Source organism: Thermobia domestica, chromosome 8, assembly GCF_964235325.1.
Source record: "Thermobia domestica chromosome 8, izTheDome1.hap1.1, whole genome shotgun sequence".
NCBI lineage: Eukaryota > Metazoa > Arthropoda > Insecta > Zygentoma > Lepismatidae > Thermobia > Thermobia domestica.
In genome coordinates, this window is record NC_137461.1 from 156,362,164 (window position 1) to 156,388,193 (window position 26,030).

The window sequence follows — 26,030 nt, forward strand, 5'->3', positions numbered from 1 at the left end:
CTGGCCGATATGCACCTTGTTTATGGAGAGACAAGTGGTAATAGCCAATAGGCGACGCGTTTATATCGTGACCGTCGCCCTCAAAGGAGAGTACCTTTCTCTGTATTTTTTCATACCTCCAGAGAGATAGGGTCTTTTCAATTTCCCCTACATGAAATCGGAGGAAATCGCACCATGTGGGCAGTTGAATTTGGATACAGGGTATTGGAAGTGATCAGAGATGGCCCTGAAACTAACAGTAGCCATGTGTTGGGCGTGAAAATCCACATGCCACTCTATTGAACGATGAGCAGCAGAGATTTAGTGTGAGAGTGCGGTGAGGTATGGTAGATAATTTTGTGGTAAGACTGCATTTATTACCGACCCGCCTGTGTAGGAGTACGCATCTTTTATCTTAACGTAATGTTCCCCCAAAATTGTTAGAACACGTGGCCTTGAACATAAGACATTAGATGTGATCCCAGCATGATAGAGCATCTGCACATTTTGACAGGAATATGCAGACCTATCTAAATGAAACATTCCCAAATCGTTGGATTGAGAGAGAAGGACCTGTGTTATGACCACTCCATTCGTCATACCTCACGCCCCTTGATTTCTTTTTTTTTTTTGGGGGGGGGGGGGTATGAAACACTTTTTCAGCCACGACAGCCGAAGAACTTTTTGTTCGAATTAATATAGTTGCGGCAGTCATCCTCGAAATTACAGGTGTCCTTGACCGCACGCGGAAAAATGTCCTTCGCCGATGTCATCTTTGCAATGCGGTGAACGTCGACTGTATTAGGCTGTGAATTGTTATTCCTCATAGCGGTCTCGTGTACACATACTGCATTGCACAAACACTGCAAGGTACCTCTGAGTATTTCACAGTTGTCCTACTTTAGAAACAAAATAAATCGGTAGTTTGAAACTGCATTTCTTTGTACCATTGTGCAACTCGCGCAACAGCTTGTATTTCGTCAAAGTTTCATTATTTCTCTGCGTATTACGAGCCCGAAATCTTTTAATGCAGCTTACTTTCACCCAAATTGTATTCACATAACTTTTGGGAGTCACTGTTGTCACGTGAAGAATCTTTTGTACTCCCGTTCATTATACATGATATTTGCCACCTGTCTTCTGCACAGTCATTATAAACCTAATCTTTATCAAAGTTATTTTTTTCCATTTTCACACACTCTTAACTTGGACAGGAAGCTGTTCATTGTTCATCCGTTACCATTAGCCTAGAGGATATAATTGTTATATATTAAAGACTTCTTTCCATTTAAATTCCTCTTCCGAGAGTTTATTCTTTGCTGAGACAAAATAGATCAGTTAAACATGTGTATCTCTCTTTCTTTCGAATTCTAAGTGTTCTAATTTGAACGATGTACTATTATTTTTGATTGTTGAAATAGTGTACTTGATTATTATTCATTTTCCTTATTCAACGTTTGATAAAATACTCGAAGAAATACTCCACTATCTTTGGAAATAATTCTTGCACCACCCGCGTACTACATCCGATTGTACACGAATTCAATCTACGGCAAAAAATAATGGACATTCCCTTTTTCTCGATTTCGACCCAACATTTTATTCCTCAGATGGTTGTTTTTGCACTTTTTCGAAACTTTTCGGGTGGGCATAGCTCTGAGGCATTTCTACACGCAGGTTGGTGTATACTTTTCGTTTTCGTTTTATGTTGGGGACAGAAACCACCTCCCGGCGTTTACTACATTGATTAAATTACACCACACACACACACACACACACACACTATATATATATATATATATCGGGTGTTGCAAAATAAGTGTTACAACTCTTGGGAGGTGACTCCTGCCATTGAGACAAGAAAAAAAGTTCTCTTCAACTTTTTGCTATCGGACATAGTTTCAGATCTACAAGGTGCCGAAAGCGTGGGAAAATGACTTTCGGAAGCCAATAGTTCGGAAACTATCCAACAAAAAAGAGGGCGGGTAAAAAATTCACTGAAGAAGTCATACCTGCTGTATTGAATTTTGCATGTTTCACAATCCTACCGTACACGCGCAAGGGATTCCCCAAAGGAACGTAGGGAATCCCGGATAATCTGCCAAATGAAACTTGGTCTAATTGGATATGAATTGATAGGCTTTCTACCAGGTAACAATAATTCGTTTGTCTTAAGTCGATATCTGGAACAAATACAAAATGGCGGACACCTTTATGCCCATCGTGTGTGGTTGCATAATCGCCAGGTACGGATGCTGGCCAACAGTGACGTTCTGAGTATTAATTGTAGCGAATTTGTACTCAAATGCTCTAGTAAGACATCTGGAGTGTCGGTAGAGCATAACAGATGAAGCAGGGTGATTCACATGTGTGGAAACACTTAACAAAAAATGCCCAGAAATGCACTCATACTCAGTAAACATGAGTTCAAAGCGTCGGAAATGTAAGGATTAGCGTCAAGAACATGAAAGCCTTTGCCAATTCACCAATAATATTCCCTCAAATCGATGCAATATGATGTGCACGGTTGCATACCAATAAGGATGCAACAACTGAGCCCAAGTTCAAATTGTGCAATGGACTCAGTAAGAAACTGGGTGGACTAAATGAATGTCACTAGTGGGATCGCATGATCGATATGGAAATGTGGCCAATGTGTGTGTTGATATCGACATGTAGCTAATGGACAAATGTCAACATGTCCCACTACTGCTGGGACACCGTCCGACGTGCGAGAAATAGGAAAATAACTACTCGGGTCTTGAATCTGAGGCCGTGGGCTCCCGGTAGGATTGGAAACCGCAACCACGCGAGCAAAAGCGAGTGCTCTAGCCCTGTGGTTCGAAGGAGCCTCACTTTCTCTGTATTTATTTCTTTGAGGAGTACCCACTTTGTTTGGCAAGCCCTCTTGTACAGCCTCCCGACATACTTGTATGTTTCATTTTGTTACTCCTACTGCACAGTTATAAACAATCAGAGCTTTAAGACGTTTCTTCCTATTTCTCATGTCGTTTTATTTTCCATATGTATGGTGTTCCAGCTGTAGTGTTAAATGTGCCAAATCGGTTCACTTTCGTCTTTGTTTTGGGATATGCACTGTGTGTAAGATACGAATTTCTGGAGGCATTGACCTATATTTCGAGTACGTCATATGTCTCAGAAGACGTGGGACATGATACAAGTTTGTTATTTTCACACTCTATCAGAATTTGAACCATGGGTTAAGAGTTTTCTTTTCATATGTGTCGACTGTGGGACAATGTCCCAAACAAAGAGGGACATTGATACAATCGTGTTCTAGTTACGTTCTACCAAAAGGTGCACCAGATGTAATAGCAGAATGTACAACGTTATTTCCCTTGTTTTCGAACGTGAGATGGTGTCCCAGTAGTAGTGCGACATGTTGACATTTGTGCATTAGCTACATGTTGATATCAACACACACATTGGCCACATTTCAATATCGATCATGCGATCACACTAGTGACATTCCTTTAGTTTGCCCAGTTTCTTTGTGAGTCCAATTCCACAATTTGAACTTGGGCTCAGTTGTTTCATCCTTATCGGTATGCAACCGTGCACTTCATATTGCATCGGTTTGAGGGAATATTATTGGTGAATTGGCAATGGCTTTCATGTTCTTTACGTTAATCCTTACATTTCCGACGCTTTGAACTCACGTTTACTGAGTATGAGTGCATTTCTGGGCATTTTTTGTTAAGTGTTTCCACACATGTGAATCATCCTGCTTCATCTGTTATGCTCTACCGACATTCCAGATGTCTTTCTAGAGCATTTGAGTACAAATTCGCTACAATTAATGCTCAGAACGTCACTGTTGGCCAGCATCCGTACCTGGCGATTATGCAACCACACACGACGGGCATAAAGGTGTCCGCCATTTTGTATTTGTTCCAGATATCGACTTAAGACAAACGAATTATTGCTACCTGGTAGAAAGCCTATTAATTCATATCCGTTTAAACCAAGTTTCATTTGGCAGATTATCCGGGACTCCCTACGTTCCTTTGGGGAATCCCTTGCGCGTGCATGGTAGAATTGTGAAACATGCAAAATTCAATACAGCAGGTATGACTTCTTCAGTGATTTTTTTACCCGTCCTCTTTACGTTGGATAGTTTCCGAACTATTGGCTTCCGAAAGTCATTTTCCCACGCTTTCGGCACCTTGTAGATCTGAAACTATGTCCGATAGCAGAAAGTTGAAGAGAACTTTTTTTCTTGCCTCAATGGCAAGAGTCACCTCCCAAGAGTTATAACACTTATTTTGCAACACCCGATATATATATATATATATATATATATATATATATATATATATATATATATATATATATATATATATAGATAGATAGATAGATAGATAGATAGATAGATAGATTATACGTATTCATCTTTGTATGGGCGTCCTTTTGGTAGACTTGTCCACCGCCCTCGTTAGCATCCCAGCACGGGCCTGTTTGACACTATTAACTTGCAGTTTTATTTTTGTTCCAAATTCATTAATCCAGTCATTAACTTATTATACTTTAAACAATTGATTGATGAAACAAACCTAATATTACTTTCAGTTTTTTCTTAAGTAGTTGGTTGTATTTAATATACGAATTCTCGCCACCACATTATACTGTGGATAAAATCTCCAATGAGATAACTGTAATTTTCCGAGTTCTCGTGTACTATCTTTTAGATTAATATGATACTTCAAGCAAAATAGAACCGAACATGTAATATTCCAATTTTCTACAGCTAGCATTTTGTTCCATATAATAAGTGTATGAAATATTGTGCTCTGAAAAAGTTAAGGGAAAAGATCCAACAGATCGTTAGTGCCTCCCAAAAAACTGAGATGTTCTAAAAGAATAGTTGAACTCTATTCTTTTATACCCCAACAATACTTACCTTTTATAAAGCATAGACATTTGCTGATAATTTTAAAAGAGTGAATTTAAAAGGCTTTACTGGTTGAAATTTATAGCAATATCTGCATCATAACGTAGATATATTTATATCCGACTGATCAGAAAAAGGTGTTGTCACATGTATAGTTCCACCAGACATTTCAAACCAGTTTAATTGGATGAATCATCTTTCAGGCTTTTTTTGTATTGTGTTGGTGCCAGTGTAACACCACCAAAGAGAACGGTTATACCAAATGTCCACACACGCTTTTCGTAAACCACACTAGTCAAAAAGTGGCCAGAAAATGTTGATTGATTGCAACTAAAGATAACATGCCAAAGCAAACAGAAATGTGTTTTATACAGAATGATTCGTCAATAAAGCGTACCCATCTGATCAATAAAAAGCAAAGTATTTGCCCGATTTTGTACCCTTGCACACCTTGCTTATAACTCATGGTTAATGACCTAGGTGTACATGGGACCAACCCATCTAAATTTCTGGAAGACAATCTTGCCCAATCACAACATTTTGGAAGAGCTATATAGGACCACACCTTTAAATTTTGAAAATTGCCGAAAGTAAAAATTTCGTACAGTAGTGCATTACCGGCGTATTTACTTCTGTAAATTTTCTTGGCTATCTACTTCTCTTTAATTGGTAAAAAAATTGAAACAAAAATAATTTCATCGATTTTTTCCACATATTTCCACCTCTTTGATAAAGCTCTATTACCTTACATGGTTATGTGGATAAGTATAGCGATATCACGACATGGATAAACTAATGTTTCCTTCTCAAAAATTTCGAAGGGATCTGTTGACCTACTTCTTAAATTTGGAAATTGTCAAAAAATAAAATTTGGTAAATGTCTTCTAATACTCGAATATATACTGCTGTAAATTTTAGTGGTTCCCTTTGGTCCCTTCTATGGATAAAAAAATTGCAAAATATTGGTATTGCCATGTCTTACCACTTGGTCGGATATCTTTGATGAGGATTTACTACAACCACGGGTGATTCAATGTATGTTTCTTCGTCCTAAGCATTCTTGACAATAGCAGTCATAAGCTGAAATTGCATTGCTTCCTACTATCAGCACATGGCGCAGTACACAAAGGAATGATTACAAGTCTCCACTCATTCTGAGAAATCACCTCATAAAACGTACTTCGTTTATTCATATTACCTGGAAAGTACATTCTACAGTACAATGAGTGCATTCGAATATGACCACATGCATAAAAATATACACCTCATAATTTTATAACGTATCGAAATGAGGGAATAAGAAAGAAATATGTTATTGTACTTCACTATAAAAGTACATACCAACATAAAATTAAAATGGGCATAGTACTTGTTTTGCATTCATCTTATAATTTCAAGTTCATATTCCAGCTAAAATTCTTTTTTTTTTTTTTTTTTTTTTAATTTTGTACTTTCAAGATTTTCCGACTTATAGATTAGGAGGAAATATATTTATCCACAACTACTTTTTCACATTCAGTTGTTTCAATGTGATCCGAAAGTAACCTAACAAATTACGCTGTGATTAAGCGAGCAAGTTTAGTACGTTCGACTTCATAACAAATTGCGCCATGCGGAAGAGAGCATTTTCGAAGCAATCACACGATTTCCGAATACAGAACATCAATCGCACTTTTGTTTGGGAAGTCCGGTATTGCTTGCTCAATAAAAGTAAGGATAAGTAACAATGCTGTCACAAAAGAAGGTCTTGGGTAGCAAAGCCTCCGAAAGTGTTGATTTGAAAGTAAATTCATTTTGGGAGGATTATATCTCTTTTCAAATATATATTCTACAATTTTACTGCAGGCCATTTTTCCATTCACTGTTCGCACTATGTATTAACCAATGTATGTTAAAGTAGCATTTTTCTTGTGTACAGTAGTATAGCTAATAGCGTTTTAAAAGAGCATTTAAATATTTGCAATCAAAATTCTAGGGTACGCACTTCATTATTCAGGAGTGCGCATTTATGTATCGTAGTCCATGGAGTCTAGGCCAAGTATTCAAATATCCGAAATATTAAATACTACACAAGATGAAATTATAGTTTGATTCTTGCATTGGAAATTTCGTAATAATAGCCAACTTTGTTCTAAGATCAAGGCCATAGTAATTTTGGTCTTGGAAAAAAGTTGGCTATTATATCGAATTGACAATTTCAAGGATCAAAGTGTAATTTTATCTTGTTTAGTACTATGATCTTGGTCTTGGTCTTGTACTTCGACTTTCGTGTTACATAATCGAGTCTTGGTTTTGCACACTGTAGACGTAGACCAAATTATTTATCAGTGATAGTAATGAATAATACCAAGCCCGAAACAATTGTTGTGGTTCTGATCTTACGTTAGCCTTTCATATCTGGCATTACACTTGGCCTTGGTCTCCTTCTCCCTTCCTCGCTTTTATTAAGTCTATATTGCAGTGCAAGAGGTAAATATACTACAACTGACAAATTAATATTGTGCAGTGAATGAATATACATGACTATCAATTACAAAAGTTTCAGATTCATTTGCTGATTCCTGTAACATAAGTCTTGTAAGATGTTCACACTGAATGAAAGATAAACTGTTGTGTAATTATGGCGTCTGATGTTTCCAATTGTTGAAAGGAACCCTATATTAAGCTGGAATGAAAGTTTCTTTTACATTGTTGAACTTAGAGGCGAATAAAATCTAAGTTTTCAGTATTTTCTGCGTGCAAAAATTCACACCTATTCCATTCGAAATATCATTTGGACCTGAAACACGGCGCAAATCACTGAACAACGACTCAACATGATCATTAGTAAATAATCGCGTAACAACATACTGATATCCATTTTTCAACAGATACTTTATGAAGAGAATAGTTGGCTTAGTTGTTAGAGTGATTGCATCGTACGTCTTTCACGTTAGAAATAATTTCTCAGGCATCACGCTTGCAGCCCTAATGGTCTTTAACTAAGAGAGAAAATTATTATCCGATGGATCAAGAGAACTGTCATATAAGATAAAATATTGTATACTATAACTTCTGCTTTTTACATGGTGTTGTGTGTTGTTTACGTCGTGTATAGTGAACAATTTTCTAATATTTGCCATGAAAATCAATGTGACCTCAGAATCTTTGATATTGGATACCTCTACATGCGTAGTTGAGATATCTTTCAGGTTTCGAATAACGCCAATTACTAACGGTAAGAATATTTCCTAGGCCCTTCTGATATTTATTTCCTCGACAAACTAAGTTTACTGAGCTTTTTCGGACATATAACTAAAAGGCTTACCACTTCATCTTTCTGCAGTGTAAACAAGAGTTGCAAATATTCTTCTGAAGTTAGTTCAGTACCATCAGTGATTTCTCTAGCAATAAATTCTCTTCCGGCGTTTTTCAAAATATGTCACTGACAGATGCTTGGAAACTACTTCCTGTTTTCATCTAATATATTTATAATGTCTAAATGTAATGAACAACATTATTTTTTGTTTGTTTTGTGGCTGTGACAAAAAATCAAATTATAACAAAACCGCATTTCTTTACTTCCTGAATAACATGCAATGCTACGTAAGTTGTGCAATTCGCGGCTAGGCAGTTATTTCGTAAGGAGATGTTAAGAGATGTTATACCTGACTGAAAGCCCTCTTATAACAAGACTTACAATACGATTGGCCAAAACTTCTTTTTAGGTCTTCAACATATTCCTGCCCTTTTTCTGTTGTTGGAGTATCTATGACAATTGAGGTATTTGACAGAATGAATTATTTTTATAGCCGAGAAACCGTCTAGTTTTCGATCTTAAGTAGCCTCAGATCTGCATCTTTATCTATAATCAGTAAAGAAAAACATTATATTACTTAAAGTTAAACGTTCTTTAATCCATGTTATTTCACGCTGGGGTAATCACCAGTACCCACATATTATTTTACACATCAAGTTTTCTCTTACACATGGGTCTTTCAAATCGTCTTCAGCATACATAAAAATGGTTCTTTGGAGAAAAGTATTGAGAAATTACACATTCCCTAATTATGCCACTGTTTTACTTATATAGTTATTATAGTTAAGCAGTTGCTCTAGAATAAACTTTACATGCATACTACTCCAATCAACGATTCCTTCATAGCCTCAAGTTCTTAATGAAAGATATCATCTGCAAAAAGCTGCAGTTTCTCTGTTGCTACGCTTACTCTTTTTGCTTCTCCTGAAATAAAAAACTGTCACACGTAATCTATTAATGTGTCTTCTCAATTTGTTAGCGTTAAGTGACTCAATTTAAGTGGATCTATTAATGATTTCCTCAGGCAAAAACGAACAACTTGAGAGGCTGCGGTGGCTCAGTGTTAGAGTGTTCATTTATGGTGCTAGGGGTCCCGGGTTCGATCTCAGCCCCCGCCAAGTGAACTTTGTTGTGGACAAACACCGTGTGCGCGGGTTTCCTCGGGATTCACCAATTTCCTCCCACTTTCTTCATTCCACCATTTCATTCATTAATCACCATCACCGTCTCCTTTAGCCTAACCTGCATAATCGTGGGACGTAAAACTGAAAGATTTCATTTCGCTTAATTTTTTACGAACAACTTGAAACCTTACGTTGAGGAAAGGAACGAAGACAGCTTCTCCATTTTACATATCTTTGAAAGAAGAAGATTTATGCTTGCTAGGACTCGCCTTTGTTCGATAATATTGTTAACTTTATAGAAAAGATAGGAAATATTCTTGGTACTGAGTTCGATTTCACCCGCCTATACGTACCACTTTGTGTGTCATCATTTCGTTTGAAATGTGAATAAAGAACTGAAGATGGATAATTAATATTAGGAACAAACATTTCTCACAAAATCACCTTAATCGATTTCTCGCATCTTTTCGTCTCTGCTGGAAATTCGTGGAATACAGCTCTTACTAGCTTCCTTCATATTTGAATTACAAAATAGGACACAACGATACACCATTAGAAACGAACACAAAACACCACAAGGAAACAAAAGATGCACAGTAACGTGCAAGGAGATAACTACTTATCGGCTGTAAATTGGTAGAAAATACAGGTTTTTCATGCTTCTTCTTATCAAAGTACAAAATAGAGTACAACTGTACACCATTTATTACCTTCATAATACTTCAAAATCAAAAAACAAAGTAAAATAAAGACTAAATTTCCCGTACATTATTGACAAATTCAATAATATGAACTTAAAAATCAACAGAACTATTATTCAATAATAAAAAAGGTTTTTGGAAGCTATCGCCTCTTACCGCACTTACTGGCACCTTTACGACTACAGACCTAACATGAGGTGAAGGAAAACTGTCAAAGCTACTAAGAACAACCTGTGAAATAAAAAAAAAATGAGTGGACCATGCTGCAACGTATGGGTATGTTGTTGAGAACATTTGTTTCTTCACTTTCACAGGATGTGGATATATTAAACCTCTTTTCTTAAAATTTGGGAAGGGTGAGTTGGCTCACTCCTTGGTTATAGGAATTGTCAAAAAATAAAATTTAGTGAATGTTTTCTAATACTGGAAAACATAACTATAAATTTGATTGCTTAACCTTGTATTTTTCTACGATAAAAATGTGTCAATACTGTTCGTAATTAACATTTTATATTTTGGAATATAGAATTTTTGTAGGAAATTTCAATTGGTATTAGGCAAAATCTTGAATGTAGCACCTCAAGGTCCATTAAGATGAAGTTTCGTTCTAAGATATCATTATGTTGATAAATATATTTTCATCTTTTGAGTAGTAGAGGAGTACCTTGAGACATTGTTCACAATTGACTCATCCTTAAATTGAGAACTGGTAAAAGAAATAGAAAATAGTTATTATTCTATACGACTTCGGTATATACATTTGTAAATGTGAAAGAATTATGTTCATCTCTTAGATTGGCAAAACATTAAAAAATTTGGGGATTGTTAACATATTTAAGCTGGGAATCTTGGTATGACGTATGATTAGTACAAAATAGTCTAAGGTAATTGGAGAAGTATTATCTTTGTTGGCATCTATTGAGTTCTACCTGTACTCCCAAATTTTCGGCTTCAAACCTAATAGGTATTTACTGTAACCTATTATTGTAATTTAGCTATTCATATCTTGAATCATGACACTGAAGTTATGACTCAGTCTGAGATCATTGGTGTAAATATTTGAGGACTTGGAACCTGAGAGGTAATTATTTAAACAAATTTATATGCAATGATAACAATGTATTACTTTGAACTTTAGTTGAAGCAAATATTCTAAGGTTATTTTTTTGCAAATTACATTTCGATGCAATCTGATTGGCAGAATACTTCTAAATATTGTTTGTATTTCCTATAACGTTATTGTAAGGATTTGTTTAAACTTTTAGTTTTAAAAATGATTGGAGTAATTTTCGATCTTCCTTAAAATTTTAGTTTAAACTTTTGGAAACGTAGTATTTTAGTTTCGACTTATGTTCTAAGATCCTTGGTGAAAAGTTATTCTTCATGCAATCAGATTGGGTGATCACTTTGAAATCTTTTACTTTTATTTTTTCACAAGTTTTGTATAAAATATTTAGCTCAAATATTTTTGATCTTTAGTGTTGAAGTTAAGACAGCTTAAGTCCATTAGTGAAAAACTGTCTTTCGTGCAATCTGAAAGACTGATTACTTTCAAATCTTTGCTTAGTATTTAATAAAAGTACTGAACATCTTTTTATCAGTTTTTCTAATTTTAGCTTCAACATTTATTGAATCTTAAAACTAAAATTACAACTCATTCTCAAATGTCATTGAAGAAAAAAGGACTTAGAGTGTACGTAATTATTAAATGTTTTGGTAAATGGCAACAATAATTTGATATTTGGAAGTTTAGTCACAACTAGCCTTAGGTCGTTAGTGGAAAACTACAATTGGTAATTTTTTCTCATAATTTCAAGTGTTTTTTAAATTTTTTGGTTAAATATTATGAGGTTTTAAAAATTTGAACTCATCGATTATAATTGAAAATTTGATTATTTTTCTTTTACTTTTTTCTACTAGTGTACATCTTTTAAATAATTTTTATTTATCCCATTTAAACATTTTAATATTTTACACTTTTTTAAAAAGTTAATTTTTAAGCATATTTTAATTTCATCTATACTTTTGATTAAGATTTTAAAAGTGTCTAAATTTTTGCTCATTTAATTTTCTTTTAAATTTTTGACTAAATATTCTATTTTAAAAATTGTTATTGTTTAAAAGAAACATAGTTTAACTACGAAACTTTAGTTGTAATATCGTATTTAAATTGTTTCACTCCCTGAAACGTTTTAACTCAGTTAAAAATATTCTCCAATTCGATGAAAAAATTGAAAGTGTTTGGAGCAAATACATCCGGCAACACTGTCCACAAGAATTATATCATCATTACGCAATAATACATGTCAAAACAAGTCTATGCAATATCAGCAGATTTGCATCACGTTCGTTTATCGTTGTTCTCGTATATAACTATCTTCAAAATAGTATCTTTTGTCGTAAAGTCATCATGGACACTTGTATACAGTTTCTAAACACAGGTTATGTGTTGTAATCATTTATCGAGCCTCTTATTTTACATCAGACTATTTCTCATAACTTGATACTATCATAGATAATCTTACAAGGTTTTAATTGGAATCCCTTATGAATTTTGAATGCGTTAAGAATGGTAATTTGCATCCAAGGTACCTACTCATAGAAATTGAAAGACAACAGGACTATTTTCTTCAAATACCAGTACTCTATACTTATTTAAAGTAGGACTTATTGGAAGGTAGCATCAATTCAGATTTGGTACAAAATGCCTGAAATAATGTTACACGTTAAAGTTGAAAATAATGTTAATTTCTGCATATTGAAGCCGATACTGTAGCTTACATCAGCATAACATATAGTACTTCATGTGAAAATGGTCCTTATATGAGAGAAAAGTACAACGTATGTGCAGCGTAATATTGTATACCTGTTACAAACTCAATTGAATAAATTTACAAGTGCGTTGCACTGTGTTTGCAAAACAAGTGTATGTTCCCAAAGAAATACTAGTTTGAGGATTGAATGCATCTCGTACAACATTTACATAAACATGGTAAGCATGTTGACATAGATTGTGTATACACAATTTTATTGATAGACAGTTTATGTGACAATAAAGACAATGGCTTTCCATGTATTGATATTGCCAAAGGATTGAGAAGAAATCTGCTGAATTTAAATTGTACTGCAAAATTAAAACTGTACAACAAACCGAATAAGGAATATACGAATTCTTTGCTCAACATGAATGTTTAAGGCTAAAAACTTTGTGTAACAGTTATGTTTGTAAAGAATAAAAGAAATATAATTTTAGGTAATATGTTTGTATTTCAAGTATTAAATAATCAAAGACAATTATAAATGGATATGGTGCAATTCTATAAATTTATTCTGACTGTATGATTTCATCATGAAAACGCAATTTTTGTGTATAGTGTTACTAGATGTTTTAATCTTTACAGTTTGTTCATTTCTTTCCACATGTAAATACTGTTCACTGAAGTAGATTTTTAGTTAGTCATCAATTTAAGAAACGTCTCTGCAAACTTTTTAAGTTAAGCATTTCTTCAACCAGCGCAAACAATATTCAAACTAAAACATTTAATAACAATTTCAGAAAAATGGAATGTGTGGAAACATTTTAAAACTTAAAAAATATTAAATAAAATATAGGAACAAAATTAAAAAATAGCTCTCAAAAATTTAAACAAATGTGTGCATATAAATAAAAAATTATTACAAATTTAAAATAGTAATTATTAACTATTCAAAACAATTAATTCTATATAAAAGGATTACGCAGAAACTTTTTTAAAAGCATTTAACAATTGCAAAATTATTAAACCTGAAAACCTTTAAAATGTTGCAGAATATTTTGAAAATGCTCAGTCAATCAAATAGCAACATGAATCTTAGATTATGACCTGTGACTAAAGCTCAAATTGATATACATCCAAAGGATTTAATAACTAGCTTTCAGGATTTTAAATTCTAACTTTCTTTATATCGAAAACCTTAGACCATGAGTCACAACTACAATCCTATGGCTCAACAAACTTTCAGACTACAATTTTTAGAGAGTGATCGAAGATTTAAGTCTGAGTTCCTTAAGAGGCCTTATCAGTGCGAAATTAAAATAATTTTAATTTTAAAGTAATTATGTGATATCATCAAATAGATGAAAAATAATCAAAATGTGGAACAAGATCGCCCTGGACAGTATTATTTTGCACGAGATGCTGTTATCAAGAGTCACCTAGTTGCTTTCCGTTTGCAGCCATTTAGAAATACAAAAATAAATACCGATTTTCTAAATGGTTGGAAATCGAAAGCCGATAAATGTATCATGACAACAATATCTCATGTAAAATAATATTGTCTAGGTAGTTGTTGTTCCATTTATCGATTATCTTTTATCTATTTTAAGGCATCATATTATTACTGTAAAGTTAGGGGTATTCTAATTTCGCCGTGATGAGGCATCTACGCATGTATTTCTTTAAAATTAATATTTCAAAATGATTAGTCAGATTGCATCAAAGGGCAGTTGTCTACTAATCATCTTATGTTAGATTTCGAGTCGTGAATACAATTTAAAGTGTAGAACTGTTATTATTACATACTAATATACTTTAATTATTACGTATTAGGTTTCATGTCGTAAATGTAAATGTTCCCAAAATGACCTCATAGTACGAGTGGTGACTACAAACTTAAGATTCGAAAATTTTCAAAATAAAATATTCAAAGGGTGGTCAAAAATAATAAGACAAAAATTTTGAAACCCTCTAAGAAATAAAGTAAGGATTGAAAATGGATCAGTCAATTAAAATGAGTCAAGAATAACTATCCACTACTGACAGATTATGAGTTATAACTATAGTATTAACGTTCAAATGTTTAATAATTAAAGGTTTTACATAGCACTTTTGGAAAATTTTATAAAGTAATTCAAATACTATCCAATCAGATAGCAATAAGGATAACCTTACACTAATGACCTTAGATTATGAGTCGTAAGTACAATGTTGGGGTTCAAATTACTAAACTATTTTTTTTAAAATCAATCCGTGGTCGAATTTTAATAAATAAAAACCAAATTTAAACATTACCTTGCAGAAGGTTTCGAAAAAATAAACAAACAAATTAAAGTGATCATCCAATTAGATTTTATCAAATGTAACTTTCCACCAATGATCTTAAACTGTAAGTTGCAACTAAAGTTTACAGTGATACATTGTTATTGTAAAATATAAATTGATTTAAATAATTATCTACCAGGTTACTAGTCCTAAAGTTTTACAACAATGTCAGAACTGCAATCTTATGATTCAAAGTATGAAGTTGTTAATGTATATTAATAGCTTACTCTAATTACTAATCAGGTTTTCATTACAAAATTTGGAATTACAGGTAGGAATGAACAGATCAGATTTCACCAGAAAGTTTTCAACAGTAACCGTAGATTTCATTCTGTATTAATCTATATAATCTTATAACAAAAAACATCTCCCGTTTTAGATATGGTGAAATTTTCTAAAATATAAATGTTTTAACACATTTTGCCCAGACAAGATATCAACATGAACTGTCCACGTTTATAAAAATATATATTCAAGCCATAAAGAAGAAAAATCATTTTTTCATTTTTCTAACTAACTCTATGGCCTATGGAACCCGGAGGTTCAATGCCGCGTTCACAAAAGCTCTCCACTTACTTCTATCCTTAACTAACTGCATCCAGTTTCTACTTTGTGTTCCAATCTCTGCGAGATCCATCTTAATATTGTCCTCCCATCTGCTCCTAGGTCTTCCTAATGGTCGTTTTCCGATTGGTCTTCCTGTCAAGACTTTGAAAGCGTTTCTACTTTCTTCCATTCTAGCTACATGACCCACCCACCTAAGCCTCCTAGACTTGACGACCCTAACAATGTTGGGTAAACAGTATAAATTATGTAGTTCCTCGTTATGAAGTTTCCGCCATTCTCCATTCCCGTTCCTCTTGGGTCCGAATATTCGTCTCAGGATCTTGTTCTCAAATACTTTCAGTCTATGTTCTTCCCTCAGAGTAAGTGACCATGTTTCGCAGCCATACAAAACAACAGGCATGATTACCGTTTTGTATATTTTAAGCTTCAAATTTCTCGACAGAATTCGCGACGACAAGAGATTTTGACCCGAATAGTAACACGAATTCCCTGCTTTTAGTCGACATTTAATTTCTCCGTGAATACGATTTTCCTCTGTTAATATTGATAATAGGTATTTGAAACTATCCACTTTATCAAAAGTATTATTTAATATTTTAACGCATCCATAGTTTGCTGTATTCCGGTCCCGACGCACTTCCGTGTATTTAGTTTTATCTGCATTTACTTCTAAACCCATGTCCCTGCAAGTGTTTAATAAGGTCTCTGCATTTCTTTCTATTGTTCTCCTGTCATCACCTATTAAAATTACGTCATCAGCATATGCCATAACCTGGTGAATACCGTTCAACTCTAGTCCCTGGTTGTTATCTTTAATCTTCCTTATAGCGTATTCCAGAACGAAGTTAAATAATAATGGCGACAACGCATCTCCTTGTTTCAGGCAATTTTCGCCGTGAAAGCTCGTGGACAAAAATTTTCCTACCCGGACTTTACTTTGGGATTAATTTAAACATATCTTAATTAATCTAATTAGCTTTCTCGGTATTCCAAGTTCTGTAAGAACGTTGTATAATGTTTTTCTCCTAACCGAGTCGTACGCCTTTCTAAAATTAATAAATAGTTGATGTACCGGGGTATTGTATTCCCACTTTTTTTCGAGTATTTGGCGAATGGTAAATATTTGGTAGATAGTTGATCGATTTCGTCTAAATCCGCATTGATAATCTCCAATAATTTCATCTGCGTATGGGGTCAGTCATGCTAATAGAGTATTTTAAAGGATTTTATAGGATGTTCACTGAAGAGAGATGCCTCGATAATTATTAGTCAGTTTTGTCGCCTTTCTTGTGAATTGGAATATTGATTGATTGATTCTCTCCACTCTTGTGGCAATTCTTCCTTGTTCCAGATAAGGAGAATGAGTTTGTGTATTTTGTTCCACAATTTCTCGCCTCCAGCTAAAATTAACTCAGCCGGAATTTCATCTACACCCGGAGATTTGTGTTTCTTTAAATTCTTTATAGCATTTTCTACTTCTATTCGGTTGGGTTCTGGAATATACGGTTCTGCGGTGTGTATCTCCTTTTCTCCACGCACATCAGTTTTCGGTTGCGTGTTCAGCAAATCGTCAAAGAAATCTTTCCATATATTTAAGATGCTATCCGTGTCAGTGAGAACTGTACCGTCAGATTTCTTTAATATATAAGCACGAGGTTGATAGCCTTTCTTAAATTCGTTGATTCTCTTATACATGTCCCGGATGTTTTTATTTTTACTATTATCTTCAAGTTCCTTAATTTTAGCTTTCAGAAAATCGCGTTTGTTTGTTCTAAAAGTTTTGGAAGTTTCCCGCCTGATATCTGCAAATTTTGTGTAGTTATTTCATTCGGATTTTGTAGTCAGCGTAATTTTGCCTCTTTTCTCTTCTCTGCTAGTTTTATGCATTCCTGGTCGAACCATGGTTTGTTCCTACGTATTTCCGTGTGTCTCAATTTTTCTTTTGCTGAAATTTTAATGCTATCTCTAATTTCAATCCAGGTATCCTCAACACTAGTGCACTCCGAACCTTCTAAACCCGAGAATCTATTCGAAACTTCAATCTGGTATTTCTCTCTTACCTGGCTCTCTTCTAATTTCTTTTAATTGAATCTCTCCATTTTCGCACAATGAATATTACCTTTATTCAACGATAACCTCTCTCGTATTATCGCTGCTACCAGGTAGTGGTCGGTGTCACAATCAGCCCCTGTAAACGACCGGACATCAATTATGATAGATTGCCTTCTTCTATCTACTAAAACGTGATCAATGTGATTATGTGTTTTCCCGTCTGGTGATGTCCAAGTGTATTTATGAATGTCGCGATGTTTGAATTTTGTACTGTTCACGATTAGGTTTTTGGATGTTGCAAAATTTACGAGTCTAACACCGTTGTCATTACTTTCCTTATGCAGACTTTCCTTCCCTATAATCGGTTTGAACATATCCTCTGAGAGAAATGTACCTAGAAAATTGTCTCATGGTATTTGTTCTATTTACAAAGAAGAAACTGAGCTACTCATCCGCATGATCATATCTCGCACAACATTTTAGTGGAATGCACTCCTCCATACTCTTATTGAAATTTTTCGCCAAAATACAAAGTGTCACTTACATATAGTACAAGCATTTTATCATAAATGCAAAGAAGGTAATCCAGCAAAATTTATAATTATATATTCAATTCCTAGAGAACATTTACTAAACTTTATGATTCGACAATTCTTAAATTTAGGGACTATTCCTTCATACCAATCTCAAATTACGAGAAGAAAACATCAATATACTCATTTTTGATGAAGGAGTGTAGATTCTTATACTCAACCATATACTCGTGTATCGCAATAAAGCTCATCAAGGAAGATAAATTAAGTAAATAACCGAGCATATGGTAAAGAAATGGTAATACTAATATTTGCCAATTTTCCATCCATGGGAGAGAACAAGCAGGATCATTGCTATTTACAGAGTTATATATTAATGTCCCATGAAATATTTACCAATTTTTTGATAGTCCAAAATTTTTAGAAGGGAGCATCATTGTTCTCATATCCTATAAAGTAAACGGACCTCTTTACTCAACCATAAACCCTAAAGTCAGAAACCCTAATCCAAAGAATTAAATTAGGTCAATAATATACTATTTTCTACTATATGTGTGCCTGCGTATGCAGATATATATTTTTAAATTGCAGCAACTAGAAAATAAGTTGAAAGAATAAGACTCCTAGAAAGAATAAGTTGGAGCAAATAAATTCCCAGAAATTATATTTGGTTCCCGGGAAAAAATTACAATGTATATATTTTTTGATAATTCCTAAATGCAAGAGTTGAGTGTACTATCCCCACATTTTGAAGGGGATGGGCCAATGAAAAATTGTCCTGTAAAATGGAATGGATCCCTGTACTCATCTACAAAACATAAGGAAATAAAGGTTATATAAGAGTTTTAAAAAGGTCAGAAACATTACATATTTAAATTTTTGGCACATTTTTAGTAAATTAAAGGTAAGAGGTAGACAAACCAAGCTTACAGAGGTATATATTCTCGTCAGATACTACCATATCAAATTTTTTGATTTAGAAATTTCCAGTATTTAAAGGGAGTGGCTATATATTCACCTCTCAACATTTAGTAGGTCGGGCAAAGTATACTTGCCAAAATTTACAGGGGTGATCACTTGTACCTTTAGATCACTGATCTTAGGACAGCAACTCAGGGATTAAGATGCACAAAATCAGGGAGAACAAACATAATTATGTATTTTACTACGTTTGCACTCAATAAAAAAGGACCAGGTGAGGATATATATCAAAAACATATCCAATCATAATTTTTGGTTCTATCACAACATGAGACTGGTAACGGGAATATGTGTTATTCCTTTTTACGACGTTCATATCGAAAGCTCTAATGCCACAATTGATTTTTGTGCTTTGCATTGGTAAAATAACGTTTATATATTAGATCTCATAGATATTTCATCGGGGAAACCACTCAGGGAGGAACTAGTTGAAATCCCTATACCTGTACTCCAGTATAATTTGTTGTAGAAATCAAAATGACAGACTTCAGTCTGTAATGCCGATGCAGTAGTGTGATAGGAAATAACTAGTAGAAGCGACAGGGCTATTCATAGGGTAAGTATATTTTGATAACAGATTGAATGTAGCCAGTTTAACCTTATGTGTAATTCTTTCTCGTACTTCCACTTTCTCGTACAGGAGCTGTAGCATAAAAAATTCTTTGTTATTCTAATGAGTTATTTGATTATTATTATTATTATTATTATTATTATTATTATTATTATTATTATTATTATTATTATTATTATTATTATTATTATTAAAGTAATCTTTTACACTTACAGTTTGGTTACTCCTCTTCCGCAACTAACTCCTGATGGTTACTTAGTTGTACTCGTTGGATTCCCCCCAAATCCAGACGATTATGATACTCACACAGGAATCAAGATGGGACTAATGACTTTGGATTTATTGTACGAGATTGAAACTATGCGTAGAGGTAGCATCGTAGTTGTAGACGCTCAAAATTACACAGCATCACATTTGCTGAAACTTACACCTACGATTATAAAAAAGTTTGCTACCTCTTTTCTCGTAAGTTAAAAATAAGGTATTTCTCTAAAAATAAATTAGAATAAATAAATTGATTTAAACTAGATTAAATAAATACGTAAGTTAGAATCTTACATTTCTGATTTATCTGCATGTCTCGCACACGGATTGTGAGAAGCAAAAAGAAAAAATATTTATTAGTATCTAAGTGTATAAAACAGCATAAAGGAAGCAATTGTTTCGCCGTTTACTTATTCCCCACTAAATGTTTCATATAGAGAGTCTTGTTAATAGTGGAGATGATCCGAACAGTGCAATCCTTTTACTTAAATCTATTTATATTGCACTAGCAGCGTTCACCCCGCTTCGCTGCGGTCACCCCGGAACGCAATAAACTTTGTTACTTAGATAATTTTTACTTTTTCGCTTTCAAGTGATATGATAAAAACCATAGAAGATTGCAGTAAATCTTAACATTATATCGCCTGTCATTTATGTTAACCCGCCGAGTGACACGGTCATGCGGGTTGCATATAAATACGTTTATTTTTACCTATGATGATCTAACAAAGGATTTGTACGTTATGGACACTTGAATGGTCAATTATCTCAAGACACTGGTAATTAAAAATTAAAGTGATATGATAAAAACCATCTAGGGTCCAAATCCTAATAACCCCCCAAAAATAAAAGAAATTGGTTCAGCCGTATTAGCGTGATGAGGGAACAAAGGATTTGTACGTTCTCTTTTATATATATAGATGTATTTACTTGGAAATTATTATTTGAATAACAAGGTAAAGTAGTATAATAAATACATTATAAAATTAAATACACAGTGTTAACATTTATATGACATACTGCTTACTGTTTACTAACGTGGCATATGTAAATGATAACCGAAAATGAGTTAATACCAGTACACATAAGAGTTCATTCATATTGCTGGTCTAAAGACTCCTTTGGCAGTACTTAAATATTTTCCTGTACATAACATACTTTCCAGTGGGTAATAGGTAACAGGAAATAATTGGTAATAATATTCCGATTACTAGGAAAATCATTATCTATTAATTAATCTTGTAATCCTGTGATTGCTTGAGATGTCTGTTTGTTTACATATCTGTGTGGTCGTGTTTTCAGACATAAATATCACGGTCTACTGATCTCTTTTACACTCGCGCGTCGAGGGTTAATATTGCCCAAAGGTCCCTTTTTAACCGAATTGTCAGTATTTGCAATATAATTATCTAACTCTATGATTTTGGAACCCGGAAGTTCAGTGCCGCGTTTACAAAACCTCTCCACTGACTTTCCTCCTTAGCCAACTGGGTTCAGTTTCTACTTTGTATTACTATATCTGCGAGATCCATCTTAATATTGTCCTACAATTTGCGTCTAGTTCTTCCTAATGGTCGTTTTCCGATTGGCCTTCCAATCAAGACTTTGAAAGCGTTTCTACTTTCTTCCACCCTAGCTACATAACCTGCACACCAAAGCCTCCTAGACTTGATGACCCTAACAATGTTTGGCAAACCATATAAATTATGTAGTTCGTCCTTATGAAGTTTCCGCCATTTCCCATTCCCGTTCCTCTTGGGTCCGAATATTCGTCTCAGGATCCTGTTCTCAAATATTTTAGTTTATGTTCTATCAGAGAAAGCGATCATGTTTCACGATCATACAGGTCAAAAGGCATTATTATCGTTTTATATATTTTAAGCTTCAAATTCGTCGACAGAATTTGCGACGACAAGAGATTTTGAACTGAATAGTAACACGAATTCCCTGCTTTCACTTGACATTTAATTTCTTCATGATTATGATTTTCATCCGTTAATATTGATCCTTGATAGGCCTATCTAAAAGTATCCACTTTATCAAAAATATTATTTAATAATTTAACCCATTCATAATTAGCCGTATTATGGTCCCGACGATCTTCCGTGTATTTACTTTTCTCTGTACTTACTTCTAAACCCATGTCCCTGTAAGCGTTTAAATAGATCTCTGCATTTCTTTCTCTTGTTCTCCTGTCATCTCGTATTAAATTTACATCATCAGCGTATACCATAACCTGGTGAATACTGTTCAACTGTAGACCCTGGTTGCTATCTTTGATTTTCCTCATAGCGTATTCCATAACAAAGTGGAATAATAAGGGCGACAACGTATCTCCTTGTTTCAGGCCATTTTCAACATGAAAGCTCGTGGACAAGAAATTCCTACCCGGACCTTACTTTAGGATTCATTTAAACATATCTTAATTAAGCTAATTAGATTTCTCGGTATTTCAAGTTCTGTAAGAACGTTGTATAATTCTTCTCTCCTAAACGGGTCGTACGTCTTTCTAAAATAAATTAATAGTTGATAAACCGGGGTATTGTATTCCCACTTTTTTCGAGTATTTGGCGAATGGTCGATAGTTGGTATATATCGTCTAAATCCGCACTGATAATCTTCAATAATTTCATCTGCGTTTGGGGTCAATGTTGCTAATAGAATATTTAAAGGGATTTTATAGGGTGTTAACAGAAGAGAGATGCGTCGGTAATTATTACAGTCAGCTTTGTGGCCTATCTTGTGAATTGGAACAATGGTTGATTCTTTCCACTCTTGTGGCAATTCTTCTTTGTTCCACATAAGGAGAATGAATTTCTGTATCTTGCTCCACAATTTTTTGCCTCCAGCTAATATTAATTCAACCGGAATTTCGTCTACACCCGGATATTTGTGTTTCTTTAATTTCTTTATAGCGGGTTCTCTTCCTATTCAATTGGGATCTGAAATATACAGTTCTGCGGTGTGTATCTCTTTTTCTTCACGCACATTAATTTTTGGCTGCGTGTTCAGCAAATCGTTAAAGAAATTTTTCCCCTCTATTTAAGATCTATCCGTATGAGTGAGAACTGTTCCGTCAGCTTCCTTTAATATATAAGCACGGGGTTGATAACCTTTCTTAAATTCTTTGATCCTCTTATACATGTCCCCAATGTTTTTTGTCTTTACTATTATCACCAAGTCCCTTAATTATAGCTTTTGAAAAAAATACGTCTCTTTGTTCGAAAACTTTTGGAAGTTTCCGCGTAATGTTTACGTAATTGTATGTAGTTATTTTACTCGGATTTTGTAGCCAGCGTAATTTTGCCTGTTTTCTCTTTTCTGCTAGTTGAATGCATTCAAGGTCGAACCATCGTTTGTTCCTACGTATTTTCGAGTGTCCCAATATTTCTTTTGCTGAAATTTTAATGCTATCTCTGATTTTAATCCAAGTATCCTCAACGCTAGTGCACTCCGAATCTTCTAAAGTCGAGAATCTATTTTATCTTCAATCTGTTTTTTTCTCTTACCTGGCTCTGATCTAATTTCTTTAAATTAAATCACTCCGTTTTCGGACATTGAATACTTGCTTTATTCAACGATAATCTCTCTCTTATTGTCGCTGCTACCGGGCAGTGATCAGTGTCACAACCAGCCCCTCTAAACGACCGGACATCAATTATACTAGATTGTCTTCTTCTATCTCATAAAACGTGATCAATTTCATAATGTGTTTTTTTCCATCTGGTGAGGTCCAAGTGTATTTATGAACCTCATAATGTGGGGATTTTGTACTCTTCACAATTAGGTATTTGGATGTTGCAAAGTTCACGAGTCCAACACCGCTGTCATTAGTTTTCTTATGCAGACTTTCGTTCCCTGTAATCGGTTTGAATATGTCCTCTCTTCCTACCTACTCATTGAAATCCCCTAATAGAAATTTAATATGGTATCCCGGGGATTGGTCAAATATCCGTTAAACTTCTTCGTAAAATCTGTCTTTTATATCATCATCCTTATCTTCTGTTGGGTCATGTACATTTAAAACAATAATTTCACACCATGGCCCTTAAGAGTAATAAAAGAAAGTCTGTCAGTAACAAATTCAACCCGCTTAATTGCTGACAATATTCGTTTGTGAACCAAAAAACCCTGTTCCTAATTGGTGATTTTTATTTCCTTCCCCGTAAGAGACCGTAAAATTTACGGAATTCACACATCTATTTCCTTCCACCTAAACTCCTGAACTCCTACAAGGTCCATCCTGTATTTCTCTAACTCACCTGTTACTGATTTTAACGCGCTTGACCTATAATGACTTCTTATGATTAATTAAATTAGCAATGGAATTATCAACATACAACGACACACGCCGTTAGTATAGGAAGTATAAGATCTGCGATTCCGTGGTATGAGATTATCTTTCTTCGCATTTTTCACTGTACTAGATCAATCTTCGAGCATTTACGAGAACACTAATTAACAAATCTTACTAGTAGGATAAACGATTATCATGTTATTTAGGATCATTTCTTGCTATATATATATATATATATATATATATATATATATATATATATATATATATATATATATATATATATTCTTTCTCAAAATTTATTGTCAAAAGAGTTTTTCCAATAGATAATATATCATATACTACAGAATCGAGTAATGAATTTGCACAATTATTCTGTGTCCTGAGTGCTTTTCGCAATACATTATAAAATATTTCAAGGTTTATAGTATTAATGTTGACTCCACTAGTGGCAGTTAGACTCATATGAGGCAGTTCATTCTGGATGTCATGTTTCCCAGAAGACGGAAGTCTTTTCTAAAGGTTATCAGTTTAGACATGAATAAAAATGAGTATAATTTAACCATTTAAGCTTCTCGTAGCATTATGGAAATTCATTCTTTCCCAGAGAATATTCAAAATGATTATCATAATTTTTCATAAATTATTAACTTTACTCCGAATAAGTGATAACGCCACATACTATTCTTGTTCTCTCATGTTGAAATATTTCGAGAATCGAAAAACTTAGTTGTCACTATCCTGCAGGAATGGAGTGAACGAACTTAATATATTTTTTACTACTACAGGAATAAAGAAATAATGGCGGCCAATTGCCGGACCTTATATCATGACTTCATGTACAAAGGAGTTAATCTTTTCTGCCGGAATCTTAATAGCATGTGATCATTAAACTCACCACATACTCATACAGTATTTAAAGTGGACAACAGACACATAATACTTCTGAAACATTCAAGAATAAAAAAGAGTAGAATAATTCCAGCACAGATAATTGATATATTTATTTTAGCAACAATTTGTTTACTTTGATTTAATGTTGTTCTATTTTTTACGTATGGTGATATCTAAACATTCATGGACTCATAAGTTATCGGAAAGATTTATAAATTTAATAATGACGTAACTCAAAATTCGAAAATTTATTTATTTTCCAGGTTTATGTTCAATAATTGTTCCTTCAATACTTGCTTGGCGAACTGAGAGAATGTGAAATATATATTGACTGATGAATGTAAAACTACAATACGTAAATATCATATTCTACATGGTATTCGAACAAGAGACAGAAAAGTATTCTGATAAGTAGCCTAATAGCTAAGACCGCTAGACCATGCCTACTGGCAGAGTCAAAGAAGTGATCAAGTATTTTCTTGTATGGTAATCACAACTTGCGATTATAATAGCAAAGATTATAATTATAATAACTTGCAAACTTATAAACTTCTCAAGGCGTGATTCGGAAAGGAGGACCACGTTAATGCTAAGTATGCGAGTAAAGTGTGATGACATCAAACCAGAAAATTGAACTATTTTTTACTGATCTTCATAGCCAGATTCGTTGCGATGGTACATGTTATTATATTTGAAAGTAATAAGAATTTAGAACACCAAATAAAATATTTGAAGTTTCCTAATAATACATGCTTAAGATTACTAAGATGTAGCAA

The 26,030-nt window shown here is 33.9% G+C and overlaps 1 protein-coding gene across 3 annotated transcripts in view; it reads left to right on the plus strand.

Annotated features, from left to right (window-relative positions):
• Positions 1–20,292, plus strand: part of LOC145693305 (alpha-tocopherol transfer protein-like) — a 103,097-nt gene extending 82,805 nt beyond the window's left edge. For 2 of the 3 annotated variants that reach the window (XM_081769170.1, XM_081769171.1), the window contains exon 4: positions 20,015–20,292. In XM_081769170.1, coding sequence (XP_081625296.1) covers positions 20,015–20,273 — 259 coding nt within the window. In that variant the 3' untranslated portion in view covers positions 20,274–20,292. The remainder of the gene's footprint in view (positions 1–20,014) is intronic. The other variant, XM_081769169.1, reaches the window with a different exon arrangement.
• The last annotated feature ends 5,738 nt before the right edge of the window (positions 20,293–26,030 follow it).